This window comes from Panthera uncia, chromosome A2, assembly GCF_023721935.1.
Source record: "Panthera uncia isolate 11264 chromosome A2, Puncia_PCG_1.0, whole genome shotgun sequence".
Taxonomy (NCBI): domain Eukaryota; kingdom Metazoa; phylum Chordata; class Mammalia; order Carnivora; family Felidae; genus Panthera; species Panthera uncia.
Window position 1 is genome coordinate 147,201,252 of NC_064816.1, and position 23,263 is coordinate 147,224,514.

Sequence of the window (23,263 nt, forward strand, 5' to 3'; positions counted from 1 at the left end):
AATTTCTTTAGGAGCAAACATGTGGCTCAACATCTTTGCATATACTATCAAGAAAGGCTGAGAAGGATTTCCACAGAGTGCACCTACCAAACTGAGACTGTCACTTACAATTCACCGTCATTCTCAACACTGTCTGCACTTTGTGGCACAGGGCACTCAGCCTGTGAACACTTACAGAATAAATGAATGAAGTAATCTCCACCCCAATAAACAGCACCAAATGAGAGTGGTCCTAGTTGGAATTTTATTTCAGTTTCCCCCCCCATAATCACGTTGGGAAACGGTGACCCTTCTGCTCCGATGTCATTACTGGTGCATCCCATTCTCCTCTCTAGACCAGAAAAAGAAACAGGTACTAATCTGGGGACTGTCTCTGATTTAGGAACAACTTTAATCCCATTACATTTCTGCTCATAGACATTCTACCGTATTAAATGTTGCCACCAGAGAAATGCAGAAGAGGAAGGATTTTAAAGGTCATCTGGTTCAGCCCCAAGACTTTGGAGCAAACTCTCCTACAAATATCTTCGTGTCCTGTGATGTCACAGCCTTGCTTTCAATCCCCTTCAGTAGGGGCCCCAAGTATCAGTCCACATGGCAGCAGGAAGTCCTGGATGTGCAGGTTCACCTTGGTTTTCAATAGACTTTTGTAACGTCCCTCTAAGTTAGGGTGACTGTCTCAGTGTCCCCGATGCAGCTCTGGTTTGTGCTTAATGTCACAGCACTATACCTACCAGCAGCCTCTCCCTCAGAAAACTGTCTTGCTTGAGATGATATATTATATGGCCATGCTTCGTAAGCACACAGACATTTATAACATGCACTCTGAGTTTCCGTTCAGAGCACATGGACACACACAGCCCCCATCTGTCCTTATTTCCATTCTTACCTAACACATGCCCTTTGGTGTGCTCATGCGTGCCTGACGATTGCCTCCTCCCTCGTTCAAAGCTTGCTCCTGACTCTGAGTTTGCTAATGTTCCTCTCCCTTGCTGAAATGTTCTCCTGCCCCACTCCCTTTATGTAAATCTTAGCCATCTTTCAAACTGTGCTCAAGCCCCACTGCCATGAAGCCGCCTCTGTCTACCTCAACCCACACTGATTTCTCCCTTCTCTTAACTTATACCCATGACATTTGCTTTGCTAAAATAAGGTAAGAAGTGAAAGGCATATCTTTGGTGATGGATTCACTCCTCCTCCAAATGCCTTGCCTGCCCATTGTTTAGAAGCCTGCAGGTAGTACCTGGTAATGGTAATTTGGTCCTTATCTCAACAGGTTGGCTATCTTCAAAGGTGCTTCATTAAAAGAAAGGAGAATATAATGCATAATCCATTTGCACATGCTTTTTTCTTACAAAACTGTTGTTCGATTCTAAGAAAGCTGCAAAAAGAACATTTAAACTGGAGGTTCTCGGGGTGCCTGGGTGGCTCAGTCGGTTGAGCGTCCGACTTTGGCTCAGGTCATGATCTCACGGTTCGTGGGTTCCAGCCCCGCGTCGGGCTCTGTGCTGACAGCTCAGAGCCTGGATCCTGCTTCGGATTCTGTGTCTCCTTGTCTCTCTGCCCCTCCCAACTTGTGCTCTGTCACTCTATGTCTCTCAAAAAATAAATCAATGTAAGATAAAAATTAAAAAAAAACTAAAAAAAATAAATAAATAAATAAATAAACTGGAGGTTCTCCTGGAGATTAACTTGCCTGACCTGTTACCCAAAGCAGGTGTGCATCCTCCCCCCACCCCACCCCCGCCACAGCATCCTTGAAAGATGGCCATCCAACTTGTTGGCAAACACATCTTTTATGCCCATCTCTCCAGATACCTTGATCTCTTGCTGGACAGCTCTAGTTGTTAAGGTTCTTCCTTATAATAGAGCCTTTCTCAAAGTTAAGTCTGTGGACCATCTGCACCATAGTTATTTGAGGTGCATGCTAAAATCACAGATTCCCAAGTCCAGCTTTGGCATATTGAATCAGCATTTGGAGCAAGGAGAGAAATAGTAATCTACATTGTTAACAGGCTTTCCAGGTGATGTTTATTATACATGTAAGGTTCGATGCTAGAGGCAGTGGATTCTATACCTAGAACTTAATTCTACCTTCCTAACTATGGAGAGCAAGACCCTTCCTTTTCTTCAAGGCAGTTCTTTAAACACTGGAAGACGTCAGTTCTCTCTACTTCCCCTTGTTAATATTCTTTTTCAACCCAGGTTACTTCACTCTTCCTCCTACTACCCTGAATCAAGTTGAGCACACTTCTCCCCGTTCTCTCCTGCTTGCCAATGTTCCCACCCCACCCAAATGTGATGCATAAATTAGAGACAGCTAGATTTGTAACGCTTTACTACATACTGACAATTGACCCTTGGACAATGTGGATGTTAGGGGACACTGACCCTCGTGCAGTTGAAAATTCAGATATAAGTGTTGACTCCCCAAAATTAACCGGAAATTGACTACTCCCAAAATTGACCGGAAGCCTTACTGATAACATAAACAGTTAATTAACACATATTTTGTATTCTCTATTATATACTGTATGCTTATAATACAGTAAGCTATAGAAAATATTAAGAAAGTCATAAAACAAAATACATTTATAGTAGTTTTTACCAGAAAAATTCCACATATAAGTGGACCTACACAGTTCAAACCCATGTTGTTCAAGGGTCAACCGTGCACACATCAATTTACACTCCTACCAGGTGGCAGCGAGAATACCACTTAGGCTTCACTAACAAGCAGGTGGTATCATTTTGTAAATCTTTGCTATTTCAAATAGGCACCTGATGCTGACTCCTCGTAGTTGTTTTATTTTGGGTGCCTTTAAAAAAATTGTTTTTAATGTTTTTACTTATTTTTGACATAGAGAGAGAGACAGAACACGAGTGAGGGAGGGGCAGAGAGAGAGGGAGACAGAATCCAAAGCAGGCTCCAGGCTCTGACCTGTCAGCACAGAGCCTGATGCGAGGCTAGAACTCATGAACCACTAGATCATGACCTGAGCTACAGTCTGACGCTTCACCGACTGAGCCACCCAGGCGCGCCCCGGGTGCCTTTTTAAAATATTTTTAAGATCTACATTGGCCAATGGTGGTTCTTTCATGAATGGTCTGCTTCCACCTTTTCTATGTTGGTTTGTTTTTTCCCTTTTAATTCATTGTGCCAGTTGCTCTGGCAAGTAAATTCTTTCAATGCATTATCTCATCTAATGCTCCCAACATTTGCCCCACTTCATGGGTGAACACACTGAGCCTTCGGGAGCCTATAATGAGCCAACAGGTCTTCTGCTTCCTCGCTGATTCATTCCTTCTTTCACCGACCTTTCTTTGGAGGAGAGCTCTTCATCTTCCAGACACTTTGTGAAGGGAGTTAATAGAGCCAAGTATTGGGGATAAAATTAGCAGAAAGATTCAGAAGAGCACCAGGGGTTGTCACAACTCTGTTGCATCCTACTTATAAATTTCCCTTATTCTTTGTTGTTTTTCCCTGTCTAGAGGTAATAGTGACCCAGGTATAATCAGTCAGTAAATAGTGATGCCATTTGCCGATACAAGGTTGAGAAAGAGTGGATGTATCTGTATATATATTTGCCAAGAGAGGTAGCATGTGACTGACAGTAAAAGATACCAGAAAAGGATCAAAGGGAGTAATTTGGAAATAATGCAGAACTCTGTAGCAAATTACAGTCCATCAGATGACAGCAGTATCAGCAGAAATAGTTCAAAAGCATGTATGCAAGTAAACTTGGCTTTCATTTTTTCCATTTCATATTATCTGATAGTCCACGACCAGTGTTTATGCAATTAACTAAGATCCTAATGTTAATTCATTATTTATAGCATTTTAGTCCAAACAGCTGAGCATTTCTTGGTCGTTGGTTAATTTAATCAAATTTTATGCAATTATACTTTAATTAAAAATACACATGCATAAAGTGGAAATCCTGATATTTAGATCAAATGAATTTACAAGATTAAGAGAAATGCAAACAGCTAAGTACAGACCTGGGTTGGAAGCATAATTTAAAATAATTTCATCCTATTCTCTTTTTCGAAGAAGGTAGCCAGCACCCAAGAGACAGGAGTTCTCAATATCAGTGAGTGGTAACAGTGAGATTCAAACCGAGACCTTGTACAGCTGGGCCTTTCACTGATCTTTACTCCTAACTTCACTCAAGTACACCCTGGTCTTCTAAACTCTCATGAAGTTTTCCCAACAAAACCTATAAACCAGTCGTCAAAACAGCTAACGCAATTTTTAAAGTTTTGTTCCATGAGCTTTGCAATTCTGGCAGCCAGATAAAAGTCCCTGAGGGCTATATTCTTCTGTAAGCTTTAGTGGAAATTCAATTTCTTTCTTATTAGTTATTAATAGAAAAATATTCACTTGTAATTCCAAAGTCCTGCATTCTACCACAAACCTTTCTTTCACATAATAAACAAATATAATGAAAAAGGAAAAAAAATGCATTATGTCTTTACAGGGCTCATTTCCCCAAGTAAGAAAGAACACTTCTTTCTTCTTTACTATTCTGTTTCCCATTACTCTTTTCAAACCAACAATTTTCAATTACACAAAAATTTTAAGTTCACTTTCTCAACAATAAAATTTTAGTTCCTTACGACTCAACGCCTGGCAACGGTGTTCTTTTCACAGAACATAAAGACAATTTTGACATTTAAACTGGTGGTTCTAAATAGCCATACAAAGCAAATTTTAAAAAGCAAGAAAGAGGTGCCTGGGTGGCTCTGTTGGTTCAACGTCTGACTCTTGGTTTTGGCTCAGGCCACGATCTCATGGTTCATGGGTTTGAGCCTGCTTTGGATTCTCTCCCCCTCTCTCTCTCTGCCCTGCCCCGCTCACAAACACACACTCTCTCTCAAAATAAATAAAATAAACATTAAAATAAATAAAAAGCAAGGAATATTCCAATGTGTTTATTAATTGTCTAGTTTCTAGAATTTTATCCTCCACAACTTGATCTGAATTGCAGGCACACCCCAGAGATATCGTGGGTTCGGTTCCAGACCACTGCAATAAAGTGAGTATCACAATAAAGCGAGTCAAATGAATTTTTTTGCTTCGCAGTGCATATAAAAGTTACCATTTATACCATACCGCAGTCTAGTAAGTGTGCAATATACCATTATGTCTAAAAAAAGTGCATACCTCAATTAAAAATTACTTCATTGCTACAAATGCTTACCATTATGTCCACTTTCAGCCAGTCATGTTCACTGATCACAGATGACCATAACAAATATAACAACGAAGTAGTCAGAAATATTGTGAGAATTACCACAAAGTAAGCAAATGTTGTTGGAAAAATGGTGCCTGGGTAGGGTTACCACAGACCTTTAATTTGTATATAAAAAAAAACACCAAAAACACAGGGTCTGTGACGCCCCATAAAGCAAAGCATCAGAAAACAAGGCATGCCTGTATTTGCTAGCCTACGCCAGCACCAGACAGGTGTTTCACCATCCCCATTCTCACGCAGCAGCAATCCCCTCCACCATACGCGCTCTTCTACAAGACCAACTTGTCGGACCGACTGGTCTCTCCCACAGACGCACCTCCCCCACACTCAGACCTCCCCCCACACAGACACCCCCTCTGGAAGCACTCATGCACATTTACCCTTTCCCTTCCCTCCAACACACAAATAAAAACCAACGCTGGGAATCATCATAAAGTGGCACATTATACCAAAGTTCAACCTGCATAGCCAAGCCCTCAAGCCATTAAAACCAACCCCCTTGAAAGCCATGTTAACTGTCAACTGTCTCACAAGGGACAGGCTCTTTCAAACCTCTCCTTGTAAATTCAGGCACGGTGGCCTCTTTGGAAATTCGGGCCTCCTCAGGCTGTCAGACTCAACTTGGAAGCCTTCCCCAGGGAAGGGCAGAACCCAGAGATCTGAGGAGCACACTCACTGCAAATCTGACTTGGCAGTTCTCCTCTCCCAGGTAACACAGGTCTCCTGAGACGTTGGTCTCCAGCCACAGGTGCTCTCCATTCACGGCATTCTCCTGGAAGGGAAAGACCCACCTGATTTCAGTTTTCTTTTCAGGTATGAAAGGGGGAGATCTCAAATTTAGATTCTGGAGGCAAGAAAGTAAGTGAACCCGCACAGTTTAAACACCTCTCATTTTACCCCTGAAAATACTGTTGGCATTGATCCTACCAAAGTTCTAGAAACAGAATAAGGTGTTTGGGAAAACTTTGTCTGAGCCATAACTAAAATGGACATTAGGTCTATAAATGCTTTATCCAGAGATGTGGTAATCTGTGAAACATATATTAAACAAATGAGGAAAAAACTCCCTCAGATTGTTCACTGTAAGGCCATATTTATCTAGGCCCAACACTGTAGATTCCATGACAATTGAGACTAAAATCCTATTAAGAGTTGCCTTTAGGGGCCCCTGGGTGGCTCAGTCGGTTGCGCTTCCGACTTCGGCCCAGGTCACGATCTCACCGTCTGTGAGTTCGAGCCCCGCGTCGGGCTCTGTGCTGACAGCTCAGAGCCTGGAGCCTGCTTCGGATTCTGTGTCTCCCTCTCTCTCTAACCCTCCCCCACTCATGCTCTGTCTCTCTCTGTCTCAAAAATAAAATAAAACATAAAAAAAAAATTTTTTTTTTAAAGTTGCCTTTGCTTAGCAAATTAGCTAAGAAGAAGGATAGTAGTATTAAAGCACTTTAAAGACTGAAGACATATTTACATTTATATCAGTAATGGGTAAATTATATTCTAAGACAGAGACTTCTTAAAACTTAATTCAAGTCACTATGTACTCAAAGCATAATAAATTCCTACTAATTCACACTTGTCCTGCTTCAGTAGGGCCTTCGCCCATAGAATTCTAGATTTCTCTAACTGAATGATTTCCCTGCTTCCAAAAATAGCCACGTACTTCTGATGGCAAACAGACATGCTGTGCCAGGCGACACCAGCGCAACAATCTGATGTTCAGGAACGCACAATGTTTCGTTGGGGTCGGGGGAGGAGTGGAATATTGCTTAAACAGGATGATGAATAGGATTCCATATTCCTTCTTCTGGCACACTACCTTGGAAACATAATGGATTTATGTATTAATTGTGTATTTTGTTCATTGGCTTGAAAAAGACCCTGAGCTCGTAAGGAAAGCACTGTATTGGCTTAACCATAAAGAGATGACGTCTACTGATCTTACAGGAAAATTGCTCTTGTATTTATCTGTTTCATCAGCGGGGCATGTAATCGGCTTCCGTGGGAGATGCTACAGACTGAATTGTGATTCCCCTCAAATTCATATGTTGAAGCCCTACTCCACGGTGTGATGGTATTTGAAGATGAGGCCTTTGGGAGGTAATTGGGTCACGGGGACAGAGCCCTCATGATTGGGATGAGAGTGCCCTTATAAGAAGAGACATGAGAGGGATCTTTCTCTTCACGCATACACTGGGGAAAGGTCATGTGGAACACAGCAAGAAGGCAGCCGTCTACAAGCCAGGAAGTGGGTTCTTATCAGGCACTAAATCTACCAGTGCCTCGATCTTGGACTTCCCAGCCTCCAGAACTGTGAGAAATAAATTCCTGTTTAAGCCACCCAGGCTATGGTGTTTTGTTAAATGACTTTAATAAGGAGCTTTATAGAAAAACCAAGCAATTTAGAACTCTATCTTGTATGTGAGTCATCTTTATAGTAACCGACTCCAGAAATGTCCACATGACAGCCCTCTGAATCCCAAAGCTGAATGCGAAGTAGCAGAAATGTACACCAAGGAGAAAAAAAAATAACAAAGTTTCATCTATTTCTTAAATTTATTTCTTCAGATTCCAATACAATACTTTTCCTTTCAGATCCTATAGGCTCAAATGATTTTCAGGTAAGAATAACCAATGGTTATAGGTGCTTCACAATCCAGGAAAGGTGACACCAACTCTCAGAACACTCAAGGAAAGTGAGGGGCAGGAAAAATTCACAAGTTATACAGATATTGAGGGATCACGAACAATGGACAAGGAAACTCTCGGGGCGGGGGGGGGGCAGGGGTGCCCTGCATATCTCAGAGTGCCTCAAAACCATTTTAAAAAAGAAAGCAATGTTAATGAGAATCATCACCCTCCATGTCAAAGGGTGACTAATCTTTTCACCAAAACTTTTTCTTCTCTATATTAGTCATTTTTTCCTGTAGAAAGTCATGTTCATCATTTTTTATGGAAGTCAATGGGAAAATGGGATTCCCCTCATAGTCAATCTTGTAGAAAAACAACAGAAGGAAGAAAAGAACACCTATAGGTTTAGACCCTAAAAATTTTCAGATAGGAATGGATGAGGACAGTATATATACATTTATCTTATACATACATATATACATGAATACATACACACATATATATATATATACACACACACACACATATATACATGCAAACTAAACATGTAATTATAGCATGAAATGTTAGGGAAACCAAAAATGCTAAAATCCTGCCAAAAGTTTTAGAAAGTGACGAATAATATGTTACAGCGGGTCATATGGTCAAAAGTCATTGATAACAAACACCAAAAACTAGGCTGGCCAGAAATTAATTTCTGGTAGGTCAACAACAGCAGGCAGGAACAGTCAAGACCCAGGGACTCAGATTTGCAAGCACCCCACTAACTCACTGGGCTGGCAGGTAGGCTTCCTCTGGGCTAGGGGCTATTTGCCCCCTGAATACATACCCAGCAAGCGCTCAGAGCCTTGCTGATAAACCTTGACTCAGAGTCAGGCACAGCAGGGCTGCTAGGATTAGCTCACCTCACTCTGCAGTGGAGATGTGATTAGAAAGACTGTCCTTTGTAAGGGAAGAGGGAAAAAAAAGACTAGAGGCTTCCTGCCACCGTGGTTCTGACCTGCTGGTTCTCAAGTTTAACTGCTCATTAAAATCACCTGGTGAGTTTTTAAGACTACCTGGGTACCACCCCCAGAGAGTCTATTTTAACTAACATGAAGTGAAACCTAGACATCATGAGTTTTCAACGTTCTGAAGTGACTCATGTGCATAGAGTCTGAGGCCCCGTAATCCAGTGGACCCTATCCTACCCCATCAACTTATCAAATAATAGATTCTAGAACATGTCTATGACTGATCTATCAGACTTGATACTTTTCTACCCTTGTACAGTCACCAGAGAAAAAAGGTAAGAGAAGAAGGGAGATGAGGCATAAGGTGGTCCAGAGAGATTTTAAGCAAATAGACATGAAACTATGGATACATAGTGAGAAGGCTCAAGGTCAACAAGATAGATCCTGGGGATAAGGGGAAAGTTGTCAACACATAAGCCTTTAAAGAAGCAACAGAATAAATTAAAATTTCATACACTTATCTAATAATCACACTTTAGGAATGTACCCTAAGGAAATAATCCTAACGGCAATCCTAACTTCTTATTTACATTAAGAAGTTTACTTCTACCTTGCAATAATCAAAAATTGGAAATATCACAAATGCCCAGTGGAGAAGAATGTTTAGTAGAATAATACATGATATGGAATATTATAAAGTCATCAAGAAGTACAATTATGAAGATTGGCCACATGGAAAACTATATGATGTAAAGTCAAATAAAAATAAAATTCAAAACTACCTGTATATTATGATCACAACTCTATATACAAGTAAGAGCTGAAAAAATTATAATATATCCGTAGTTTGACTTCTGGACCCACACATTGCTTTTCGTTATTTCTACTTGTTCTTTTCCTTTACTGGCAAAGTTCAAAAAAGAGTTTTATTTGCTGCCTCTACTTCCTTTCTACTCATTACTTCTTGAACCCAATTCCATCAGGCTTTCTTTCTTCTCATTCCACTGTAACTACTTTTGTCAAGATCATCAGTGACTTCACATGGCTAAATCCAGTGGCTGATTCTCAGTCTTTATCTTAATCAACACCTTTTGACACAGAAGATCACTCCTTTCCTTTAGGGACACTTGCTTCCTGGAAACCCTATATACTCCTTTCGTGTTTTTGTTGTACCTCAATGGCCACTCCATCAGTCTTCATCCTTGGACCTTTCCCAAATTCCCAAACTCTAAATATTAAGAGTGTTCCACAGCTCGTTCTCAGATCTTTACTCTTCTCCATACACCCAGTCCCAAGGTTATTGCATTTAGTTCTCATGGTTTTAGATTCCATCAATTAATTGTTATCCCCCAAATTATTCATACACTACAAACCCCTTCTTTGAACTTCAGATCCATAAAAAAAAAACCTGCCCTCTCATTATCTCCACTTAAAACCAATAAGCATCTCAAAATTTTAGTCTCAAACTCAGTTTGTGATATACTCCTTAAATCTGTTCTTACCCTAATCTTCTCCCTAAATTTTCAGCAAATGGTATTTCCATTCCTACAGCTGCAAATATTTGCTAAAAACATTGGAGTCATTCTAGATCTCTCTTTCTCATTCCTATCCATCAGCTAATGTTACTGACTCCAGTTTCAAAGGGGGTATGAAACTCAGTTACTTACCATTTCTACTTTACCACCTGATCCTCCATAATCTCTGGCTTCGAATGTCCCAATAGCCCATCATCAAAGGCCATTCACTGTATATGATGTTTATTATATCTGAATTGTTTATTCCTCTCCATTCTGATTCTGTGTGGTTCATTTCTATTCACTTTCTGGTCACCAGATCAAGTGTTACTTCCTCCAAGAAGCCATCAGTGACCCCAAAGTCTAAGTCAAGTTATTTTGTTAGTTTCTCTCATAAAACCATATTCCCTTTCCCTCTGTTGGCAACTATCCATTAATTGGCATAATTATTTGATTAATGTTTCCTCATCTACTAGATTCTAAGCTCTATGTGAACATTGACTGTCCAGCACTTGACTAAGAGTCTGGAAAATAGATGACAAATAAATTTTAGGAATTGGAAAGATTAAGAATCAATGAATAAATGAATGAATGCACATTTTTGTTATATGCAATTCCAAAAGGTAGAAAGGGATAATTATATTTATCTGTCCATTAGTCTGGAATAATAAACTGTGATAAGTCAACATGGGTGCTTAATAGAAACATGACAGTCTTGTAAAATCACAAACAGAAGAGAAGCCTTTAAAAAAAAGTCATATGAAACAATGATGAAGCATACCTTTTGCTACACTACATTTTTCCCGTGTCTCATCCTTTTCTTGCACATCTATCTTGTCTGATGCTTAATAAAGTACATAATAAAGAAGTAAACTTACCCAAAGGGAAGTCTGGACTTGGCCCTCAACTCTAGGAAGGTCATCTCTCTAAGTGCTTGGAATGTCCTGCCTGATAAGAGTATCCGTTTACCTTGGGGCCTTGGGACATGCCAGATGGTCTAAGAGAACAATGACTTATGGTGGGGCGGAGAGCCGTATATCAGCTCAACCTCCAGAGAAGCTTGAGATTAAGGTCAACCATGTAGGAATCGGCCATGTCTACATGACCCCCTGTTAATACTCTGGACGCTAAGGTTCAGATCCGTTGGCAACATGCTATATGTATTGTCACTTATAGTTGCTAGGAGAGGTTAGCACTGTCCACAAATACACTTGAAAGCCCCATCTGTGAAACACTCCTGGGTGCTGCACCATGTACCTCTTCTGTACGTAGGGCCTCTCTAACTCTCCTTAACCTCAGTTTACTCACCATTAAAATTATAATAATAATTGTACTTCACTCACAAGATCATAGTGATATTTAAATGTGAAAATGCATAAATTTCAATGTCTTGCACACAATAAGAAGTTAATAGGTATTCAATACAGTTTGTATTATTATTGTTGTGATTACTTTTATGAAACTGAATAAAGGAAACCTCATTTAAAATGGAATCAGGAGGCCTGATGGTCACACTCTACCACTTGCATTAATTGCAGACCCCCAAAAGGAAGAGACTTACCTTGCATTCTCAACAGGAAGAAGCCTACATTACCACTCCAGTGGGAGAAAAGAATTTCTTCTTGCCCAGCAACAAGCTCAGCCAATATGAAAATACCACAACTCAGCTAACAAGAAGTCATCATCTCCCCGAACTCTCACTTTCCTCCAATGGACTTCCATTCAAAGCAGCCCCTCCCAACTTCCTCCTTTCCTCTATAAAGTAACGTTCCTTTCCTTTGATCTCCAGACTCACCTATGGTTAGCCATAGTTTACATGTCCCAAGTTGCAATTCTTCTGCTAGTCACAAATAAACCCACTTTGCTGGTAAAATAACTGGCAGTTTTAAGGTGGACACTTTCCAGTTTTCCTTCCCTTCTAACCCACAGATGTTAGCATTATCCGAGTTTCTCTCCTTGGTCTTTGTAGCCAAGACTGCTAGCCATTCATCAAAATTATTATTTTCTTCTTCCTGGACATACAGCTAGAACATATAACCCAGCCTCCTGTGTACTTAGATGTGGCCATGTGACCAAGATCTAACCAATGGAACATAAGCATAAGTGACATGTACTGTTTTCAGACTTGGCCAATTGAAACCTCCCACATGCACTCCTCCATTCTCTTTTCCCGTACTGGATACTTGAGAAGTGAACCTTTGGGATGATTTCAGAAGCCATCTGGTGAAGATGTAAGAGCAACTATCTGGGGCATGGAATAACTGTGGAACAGGACCCACCTCCCACTCAACCTACCCGGAAGAGTCCTGGTCTGTTACGTGAGGGAGAAATATACTTCTATAGAGCAATTATAGGTCTATTTTATTTACTGCAGCCTAGTCTACCTCAACTAATACAGGCCTCATATTTTTGTCTGGATTTCCTTTCATTATCTACCTGTACCCCCGCCCCCCAGCTACTTATCATGTACTGAAGAGCATGTCTAATCTGAGTCCTAGTTTCTTCTGCTCTGAACTCGTAATTCTGACATTCTCCCTGATATTTTACACTGCTGCAAAATTAATTCCTCTAGAACATAACTATGATTACGCCTCTCTCTCTTGCTCAGGAGGCTTAAATATGCCCTGTTATTTATAAAATGAAATCCGAATTTAATCTCACATACTAGACCTTCCATTGATGACCCCAATCTACCCTTAACCTTCCATGTATTCATCTTTGTACACTTTCTTTATTCTTCTTTTTTCTCTAAATATAGCCATATCTTCCTTCTTTTGTGCCATGTTTTTTGTTTAGTCCATTCTCCTCACCCAGGAGCCTCTTTCCTTCTCCTCTAGACGACCACCTTGAAATACCATCTCAAACAATATACAACTCAGAGAATCCATCTGTGCCAGACAGAAAAAAATAAATAGCTCTCGACCATTTCTAAATGAACATAATATTTCTTCTGTATTTGTGAGTGCTGAGACAAATTTCATGATATACATACATACAGATTGATCTGTATATAAAGACAGATCTAACTACCTAAGAGTAGAGATTCATCTAGGTAGATACAGAAATAGATTTATACATACATATATGATTCCTTGGTCTCAAGTTCTACTGAAGTCCTAGTAATGGTTATAGGTAAAAAGATAAAAATGTATGTATTGATATGGAGGAGTTTACAGACTATGAATAATACAGATAGAGTATAGTGACACTAGAAGAAAATAATCTACACAAAAGGAAAGCATTTGCTTATAAAAATATTTTGAAATAATAAGAAAGTTATAAATACATATCTCATGTAAATGTCCTTACAAATTCAGAAAGGAAAAGAAATCTGGACTATCTCTCCCTGAAAATCTCCAAGATAATAATAGGTAGAAGTTGTCTAAGATGGTTTAGATCCGTGATGCCCAATAAGCATATGGCTATTGAAAACTTGAAATGTGGTTAACACTAACTGAGATGTGCTGTCAGTGTAAAATTCACAGCAGACTTTACTCACTGTGAAAAAAAAAGAATGCAAACCATCTCGCTGATAATTTTTGTACTGATTACATATTGAGATGGTAATATTTTTGATTTATTTGCTTAAACAAAATATGGTACTAACATTTTTGATTTTTAAAAAATTTAAAAAAATTTCTTTAAATGTGGCTACTAGAAAATTTAGAATTACTTTATGACTCACATATGTTTCTTTTGGGCAGTGTTAGTTTAGATAAGCACTTACTTAGAGGCAGAAATTTAGACTTGGATGTTTCTCAGTGTCCTGTGAGATTATAGGATTCTATGATATCCCCCAGGAGCCAGCGTGACTGAATTTAAAATTCTCACAATTTGGGGAAATAAAGGACTAGTGCAGGTGCATGAAATCATAGCATGAAGCTATGTCTGTCCCACTACTAACAGGGTTGACCAGGGGCAAGACCTCCACTGATTTATAGGAAAAATTTATAGGTCGTTAGCTCCTCATGACCTCTCAGCCATCTGACACCTTGATTAACCTGACTTAACAGTGTTTGAAATGGGGCTAGGAGTGGGAAAAACACTGAGGTGAGAGTCCCTCTCAGGGACAACACCCAAACCTGAAGGTACAAGAGCTGAAGCCTGACGGCACAGGACTGTTAGGACGTGCCACCTGAAATAAGACTGAAATGAGAACACACGCACGCACACATACTCACCTGGCTCCTCCTGGCTCTTCATTCAAGGTTTCTAAAGATAAGATGACCTAGTTTCATAACCCAGTTTAAACCAATCTCGCACAAAGACTCTGTTTCCCTAATCTTGTCCCTGAACCAAATGGTGAGGTGGTGTATAACTATGTTATGTTTCTACCTGCCTAGGAGAAAGCACTTCTTTTCTTAGCATCATCAACTAGAGGAAAGAAAATGTGGTCTGGATTTAGAACCTGGCTTTGTTTGTGTTGAAGCTATTTTCCATAGCCCTCAGAACTGGAGGAAATTTTCAAAAGAGGAAGGAAAAAAAAAAAAACGAACTGAAATTAAAATCGATGTTAAAACCAACATGCCCTTTAAGAAAGATCTGGGTGGCTTTTCCACCATTGCTTTGAAAGTTGTTTTAGGCAGTGTAATGGGCAAAAGCAAATTATACAACAGCAGAGACAGAGTAAGGCCGATCTCCTATGCTCCCTGCTATAACACTGAAAACAAGGAAGAAATCTCTTAAATCCAAATTAAGTCTCCATTGTGGAAAAGGCATGTGACATTTAAGAGAAGATACACATTATCTATGCAACAGACACACTTCTACAGGGGCTCACTCGGGGCGCCTGGGTGGCTCCGTCGGTTAAGTGTCCGACTTCAGCTCAGGTCACGATCTCGCGGTCTGTGAGTTCGAGCCCCGCGTCAGGCTCTGGGCTGATGGCTCAGAGCCTGGAGCCTGCTTCCGATTCTGTGTCTCCCTCTCTCTCTGCCCCTCCCCCGTTCATGCTCTGTCTCTCTCTGTCCCAAAAATAAATAAACGTTAAAAAAATTTAAAAAAAAATAAATAAATAAAAATAAATAAATAAAGGGGCTCACTCACTCTAAACCAGAAACTTGGATTCCAGCCATGGAGATGAGATTTTTTTTTTTTTTTTTTTTTTTTTTTTGCCTTTTTGAACATTACTCCCTTTCTGGCAATTTAGCTTATTTTCCCCCAAAAGTGGCTTCGCTGACACACATGGCATGGTGTCCATGGGAGCAGCCCCCGCAGGTTGTCACCGTGAAGGTGAAAGAGGGTAACTTGGGAGGAATGAGATCGGACCACTGCTGTGCTTTAAGACTTAACACAATGCACCGTACTAGGAAGGAAATTTTAAAAGATTCAAATAGCATAAATGTATTTGTTTTTCAAGCAGGCTATGGACTCTTGCCTACCAAGCCTTTCAAGGAACTGGAGATTATCTGAGTGCCGGTCAACTCCCGGTGAAATATCCCCTTCTCACTGACTGAACGGAAAAGCTACAATCAATTTGTCCCCTAGCATCAGTAGCCAGACAGCGGGTAGGCCCACGAGGCCATCCTCTCCACTGTGAAGAAGAAAATCTAAGCAGAAAACATTGCCCCTCCCTTCATTGCCCCTCCTGAAATCAAACTGAGGACCTAGAATTTAAAAAGCGACTAAATACCACCAATTTGGTTCTAAGATTTATAAGACAATGCACCGCATGTAGAGATATTGTGAGGAAACAAAGCAAAAAGTGAATAAAATAAACAGAATTAGTTCAGCTGAAAAGATGAGCATGACCTGGCAGAGAGCCAGAGGAAATCTCTACAGGAAACAGCAATTTCCACGTGTCTACTGTTGTCAACCGGAGGCTGGGGCGCCATTCTGAAGACACGACTACTCCCCGCACATCAACGTTCAGGCTTCTATCCCAGACACACGTGGAGGGGCAGGCTCGTGCTCAGGCGGCAGGAGTGAATGTTGATGAAGGGTCACCGAGAAAATGAGATCATGTGAGACAGGGAATCCTAGACGTCATAATAACTATTTGAGCAAATCACAGCAAGAGAGAAGTTTTAGGACCTTGAGGAACAGCTAAAAATAAGAGAGAGATAGCATGTATCACTGAGCAGGGAAATGAGAACATGAATACTTGACAGAAACTATTAAGTTTGTGCACCTAACACTTAAAACTGACTCCTGCAACAGTATACACCGGGCCGAAGTGCACAGGTGCCTATGGTCTGGGCTCACCAAGCCAGTGCCCTCCTGCGTCTCAGGCACCACCACAAGCAGGTTGCTCTTCAAAGCCCTTTGCACAAAAAATCTTTAGGAAAGAGCTGTGCCTCTTTGAAAGACTTTGGCACATATATCAGAGTCAAAACAAGGGCCCCTTTGGGATTCTAGAACAGGTAGGAAACATAGGGACTAAACTTTTAATTCCAGCTTTAATTCAGCCTGATTTGTCTTGCATCTTCCGATGCTCCACGAACAACTTCTGTATCTGTTTTCTGACTGGTGACACGCAGAGAGGGGAGTTGACCTAAGTCAGGGGGTCATGGTCCTACAGGACTTTGAGATGACCCTGGTCCCCCTAAACCTGCCTCCTCATTTGGGAGACTCGTACAAGGCTCCAAGTCAAAAGCAGAGTTCAGTGAATAGTAAGAGTGAATAAGTGAAAATTGATCCTTTCAATGACTTTAGTCCAGAAAAGGGGGCTGGTAGAGGGAACAGACAGTCATGCCGCTTTTCCACAGGGAGCCAGGCAGGGCTTGGGACGGGGGAATGGCAGGACTGGTCAAGCCAGTGGCCCGGGCTTCCACTTTCAGCAGAACAAAGAAAATCCTGGCTCAGCAACTTGAACAGAACAGCAAACTACGGTGACCTAAATGAAACTGGTGAAAAGCATATTTGTTAGGAAAAGCCAAAAACTGTGAAGCAAGGGCAAGTCTTAGCACAAAAAAAAATTAAAAAAAAAATAAAGGTGTCTAAAATGTTTTTAACAACCTGCTTCTTCCTCCCTTCTGAGAAAAATGTTCTTCATGATCATAACAAGGAATTGTAGTGTTGGTCACTGTTTGGCTTCTGTTCACTAATAGCAATAACAGCCCATAGTTCATTAATTTTTTTCAGAGTCAACATCTTTCCAGCTCCTTACATGTCAGATCTTCAAATATGCCCTCAGATGGAGTGTCTAAAGAGGAGGATTTCAGTGCTCTCTCCGTTGTTAAACATCCCCAAAGTGTTTCCTGCCATGCCATGATTTCACCAGGGCGCCATGACAGGGCACCCACAATCAAAGGGGACAGAGGAAGAAAGAACTTAGTTCCTACTCTCTCTTCCCCCGCTGTGTAGTACAGCCTCCTACCACTAGCCCAAAATACCATTTTGATGAAATATTAGAGTGCATACATCTCTACAGGAATCAGAAAATAATACCTTCTTGCCAAGCTTCGGCTCAAGCAGGACACTTCTTTTTAAAAGCCTTTTCTGGTAACTATTTCCACCATCAAATAAGGATGGAGCATCCTTCCTGACACTCCCTGATGCTGGGCTCCTCTATTCTAGGTATTTTTGCTGTTGCTTTCTTCTCTGCTGACTGCATCCTAAGCTTCTGGAAGGCAGAAACCCCATTTTCCTCACCTCAGAATCCCCAGGAAGCAACAGAGGCCCTGGCACAAAGCAGGGGCTCAACTGGGTGATGAATTAATGAATTCGTTGATTATTTTCTTTTCTGATTAAATAAATCTGCAGGCTGCACAGTTTACAAAGAACTTGCACACTTACTTCCACATCTGATCCTAATAACACCAGGAAGTCCCCCTTGGGGAGGGGCCACAATTGTCCCTATCTGTAGATGAGGATGCTGAGGCCAAAAGAGATCAGTGACTTCAGTGATGTCACACAAGGGGCAAAAGGATTTAATGACTTTTGCCATCTAAATGATTTAAACTCTCCCTCATTAGAATCTTGCCCCCCATAGGGTCCTGCTACTTTAGGTCAGAAGACTGGGTATCATGAATGTGAAACTAACTGACTTGGGTCCCTGATTCATAACATTCTCATCATTAGTCCAGGAAATGTTCTTTGATCTTCTTCACCTGCTTGTTTACACATTTAATTCTTTTTAATTATGTAAACACTGGTACCAATAAATTCTATACTCTCTCATGGTTTAAGAGTTTATTAAGTAATTTTCCTAGAATAAAGGGAAATTCCAGGAAAGGAGCATTCTTCCTGAGTGCCCATTCAGCACGCACAGGTGATACTGGAGCATTCTCAGGGCTGTATCAAGGAAGAAGCTGCATCTCAATTAAGTCCAGTCTTCTGCCTAGTACTTCATGAACGCAGGCAGCCTACATTGGCATGTGCCCAGAATGTAAAATAAGAATGTCAGTAAGTGTGTTCTTGGGAGAGACAAAGAATTGTTTTAATATAAAAGGACGTTAAATCATGACATATGGGCTAAAAATAAAAAATTAAATGAATGAAAAACAACTCTTCTCCTTTCCCCCATCCTGCCATGCGCTTTCATATGGGAGAACGTGAATTATCTCCACTGTTCAACTCAACTGAAAAATGCTAAACAAAAATCACCATCAAGACCAGACTGGAAGAATTTCAGGGCAGCCCTCCTCCACCTTCACGCTGTTCCCTATACTCATTCCTTCAGGAAGAGACAAAGCCTTTCAGGCCACAGTTATAGATGTTTTCACCAAGAACTTGAGTCACTGAACACCCTCAATAAATGTATTCTAACTAGCTTAAGAATTTCAGAATGCAATCTTCAGCTCAAGGTAATAGTTTCTGTGGATGCGTTTTTGGTTAAAATTGGCTACTATACCCAAACCACTTTTACAAGACCAATCTACCTTTGTGTTAGGGGAAGAAGCATATCAGACAGGAGGGCATGAAGTGCCTAAAACATAAAGTGAAGTCGTCTTTTGTCAGGGGGGAAAAAAAGCACCAAAAAAGAAAAGAAGGTAGCTTGATCTGAGGAAATCAAGCTTAGATTCCAGGATGTTGCTAAGGGGACGCTCTATTCATCATCAACTTGGCAAGAACCAATAAAGCATGTGCACAGAGGTACTTTTCATCGCACAGCTGCAAACCCAGGCAGTAACGCTTCAAATGATTCATGAAGTTTTTATTTTAGTCTGAAACACATCTGATTTCATATAAAGGAACTATGTTGCCGGGAGTTTGAGAATGGAGCTCTGGCCTAGGTATCTGAAGATTGATCAGTGAGCAATACTGAAAATTATTAAGTCTTGCTTTGTAGCCATAGGGATCCTAAGAATGAGAAAGACACACATGCAATTGAATTATGTTTAGATGAAAAAGCCAACACCTACACTCCAGTCCAGAGTCGCTCTGGGCTCCTTCGCTGGACCATTTGCCACAGGAAGGCTGAGGGGATGTGCAGGAGCCAGGTGCTGCAGGCCTGCCCGGGAGATTGCTTTCCTGCAGCCAGAAGAAAAAACACAAAGAAAAACCAACATCAGAAGGTAAACAGAGCTAAAAATTTCCCCTGGAGTAAAAACAACGTCTGAGTTAGTCTTCTGCATGCAAAAGCCTTTGCAAATGTATTGGAGTCTATGTCTCTAAAGTGTATGGTGAAGACACTGGGTGGCAAGTCTCAAAAGACAGGGAGATTAAGGGGACCATTTGGGGGGCAATGTTGCTTCAGGACCAGAAATGGAATTTCTAGATGCCCCTATTCAGGGTAGAAGGCAGAATGCAGGTCTCTCCGTTTACAGAAAAAGACCTAGGGCTTGGATGGTCACAATACTTGGACAATTTTAAAGCTGCCAGAGACTAACGGCAACAAAAGCAGACTCGGGGGTCTTCTATTGAAATTCCTCCATTTCCCAACAAAGTGCTCTCCAAGTTGGTCACAGCTCCAAATTCAGCCTTGCTCCTCTTAAGAACATCCTCCCTCATCCTTGCAGAGGACTTCTGCAGATAGCTTGAGATTCAGAATGGGAAAAGACTGATTTGTATCTGGCAGGAAATGGCACACGCTGAAAGACCAGTGTCTCACCAAGGCCCACGGAACAATAAAATCAAAATATGTTGCTTAGATTAGGTTTGTTGAATGGAACATAACAGAGTGCAGGTCAGAAAGGAGGGAATAAATCAGGAGAGGTTGAGAAAGTCAGCCCTGACCTTGGTCTTCAAAGATAAGAAATAAGAGGAGTTGTTTTAGCGTTAGGGTGAAGGGAAGGGAGGGTAGATTAGAGCCTGGTGGAGAGAATGCAAACAGCAAGAGAAAGGAAGAAAGTGGCAAGATCTTGTGGTATCATCATTAACAATGTAGGTTAAGTTTCTGAACAGCTCCATGAAAAACGCCAGACAAGGGTCTCAAGCTGAAATATAAGTGCTGATTCACGAATCAACTAAGTGGCTTCCTGGAAAGGAGAGTTTTCCCTTTACTGGAGTGTCTACATGTGCTTTAAGAATTACCTGAACTAGAATCAGGTGGGTCTTGTGACCCTGCAGCTGAGCCTTGAATAGGTCTACGGGTGAGGCCCAGGAATCTGCACTCACACATGCTGCCCATGTGCTTCCTTCTGTGAGCTCAAGTTTTCAAATTGCTCTATTGGAGTGTGGAAGGGCTTTAATCTAAAGAGGGTATGAAATGAATTTCCCTCAGGCAAGTTGAACTTAGAACTTAAGAGACTGATTCGCTGAAGACTGGAAACCTATCCCTCAACCAATGAACAAACACCAAGATTGTCTCCCCATCCTCAAGCCAATGAACTTGCTGCTCGGACTCAGGCTAGACTCCCTGCTCTTTGCACTCCTGGCCATAAAAATAGCCTACTCCAAACTGTTAAAGGACTCACCTGTAGCCTGCTACAGTTTTCATATCCTGAGTTGCAACTTCTCTCCTATTCCCAAATAAATTCAATTTCTGGTAATTCAAGCTTGCCTTGGTTTACCTCTTTATTTAGGTTGACAAGAGCAAGTACATTTGTGTAGGTGGGGGAGCACTAACTTACCCAGGCCCATTGAGGGGGAAGCCCTAAAGAAAAGCATCAGCAACTTCATTACGCACTTTACCCCCATTAGCTCTCAGCATCCTATCTCACAGGACGTGAACACTGTAGTAAGAATCTGCCATCTTGGACACTGGACCTGCAGACACATGGGGTCCCCAGGGAGCCCCGGATCCTCAGACTCCTTTACCCATCTCTCTATACAGAGGAACAAGGCTACAGATGGGGAGATGGGGAAAAGGAAGGCAGTGATGGCCCAATGTACAGTGAATCCCATAATGATGGAGCCAGTGGAGGGAAAGGAACTTGCCTGGGAAGGGGAGAGGAATAAGAGCAAAATGTAAAAGCTCTGTTGGAATCTAGAAGCAGATGATATCTCTTTTCTGTTCACTGATCTCTGCAAACTCCACCCAGAAATGGAATTTGTAGTTGACCAAGACAAACAGTAGCCTCAAAATCCAACGAAAGGCTTGGTAGAATCAACAAAAGAATCTAAGATCTTGCAGACACTGATAAACGGCCAAGTATGTCTAAGAGCTCAGCAAGTGCCTAGCCCTTTTTCCCCCTCTCTTATATTCCCACACAGGAAGTCTTAGAAAGAACGTAAACGGTTTTAGTAGTCGGAAGTCATCACATGAAGCTTGCCTATAGCCTACTTTCAGAAGCTCCACCTGGATAGCACACAATGTAGTTGCTTTATGGAACCCCCCAAAGAGTCATTACAAGTATGTAGACCTTTAATGACACCCTCTGATGACACAATATTCCCTTTCCTCCCTTTCATCAAGGCAAATAATTAACATCAATTTTGGCCTCTTCACTGACACCAACTTTTTTGAGTTCCCAGAGCTAATTCCAAAAATGGCACATAGGTTGAGGGTAGGGAGCGGGAGTGGGTGGGGTTCCCCCAACATCAAGCGATTCTCAGACACCAGCAGGGTGCCCAAGAATTCAACACAATTCTGACACTACCTACCCAGAGCTAGCATCAGATTCCACAGGTTCAGAGTTCAGGCCTACAGGACTGCACCCATCCCCCACTTTAGACGCCAGTCTCAAGCCCCAGGCTGTGAGGCTTCTGGCCAACCAGCTACAGATTGGAGGGTCCAATGATGTCCTCCTTAGGTTTGATTAATTTGTTAAAGTAGCTCACAGAACTGATGGGAATGCTTAACAGTTACCCGTTTATTAAAGGATATGATAAAGGATAGGTATCAACATTCAGATGAAGAGATACAGAGGGTGAAGTATGAGGGAGGGGTGCAGAGCTTCAGTGTCCTCTCAAGGGGCCTCTCTCACACCTCCACACACATGCTCACCAAGCCAAAAGCTCTCTGAACCCCATCCTTTTGGGTTTTGATGGAGGCTTCATTGTATAGGCATGATTCATTAAAACACTGGCCAGTGGCAATTGATTCAACCTTTGGCCCCTCTTCCCTCCCCAGAGGACTGAAAGTTCCAACCCTCTCATCACAAGATTGGTCCTCCTGGCAAACAGCCCCCCACCCTTGAGTGGGGTACAAAGTCACCTTCGTTAACACAAGAAAAAATACCTTTTTCACCCTTATCACAGGTTCCAGGAGTTGTGAGCAGAGATCCATGGATGAAGACCAAATTCATATGAGAAATATATATCTGGTCATTCAGATGGCTAGATATATATTTCTCATAAATCACAATATCTCAGCCCTTCACCCCGAAGTATTTTCCGAAGTATTTTCCATTCCACCAAGCAATAGGAGAAGAACACTCAAGATTCTTATACTGTGCTCCTTCATGGCCCATGCATTTTTCTCCACCTGGGTTCAAGGAACTTCTGCAACATTTTTCTTTAGGACTTTTCTCTGGCTTTGAAGGAGCTGGTATGTGATCCTACGTCACAGCTTTCGTCCCAAGAAAATGAGATCTCTGCGGAGTCAGAAATTACAAGTTCCACCTTGGATTCCTTAACACATAACCTAAAT

At 41.4% G+C, this 23,263-nt stretch overlaps 1 protein-coding gene across 2 annotated transcripts in view; it reads right to left on the minus strand.

Annotated features, from left to right (window-relative positions):
- The window catches only part of DGKI (diacylglycerol kinase iota), a 453,118-nt gene that overhangs the window by 281,981 nt on the left and 147,874 nt on the right, over positions 1-23,263 (minus strand). For both annotated transcript variants that reach the window (XM_049641924.1, XM_049641923.1), the window contains exons 2-3: positions 19,653-19,761; positions 5,935-6,030 (exon numbers count right to left, since the gene is read on the minus strand). In XM_049641924.1, coding sequence (XP_049497881.1) covers positions 5,935-6,030; positions 19,653-19,761 — 205 coding nt within the window. The remainder of the gene's footprint in view (positions 1-5,934; positions 6,031-19,652; positions 19,762-23,263) is intronic.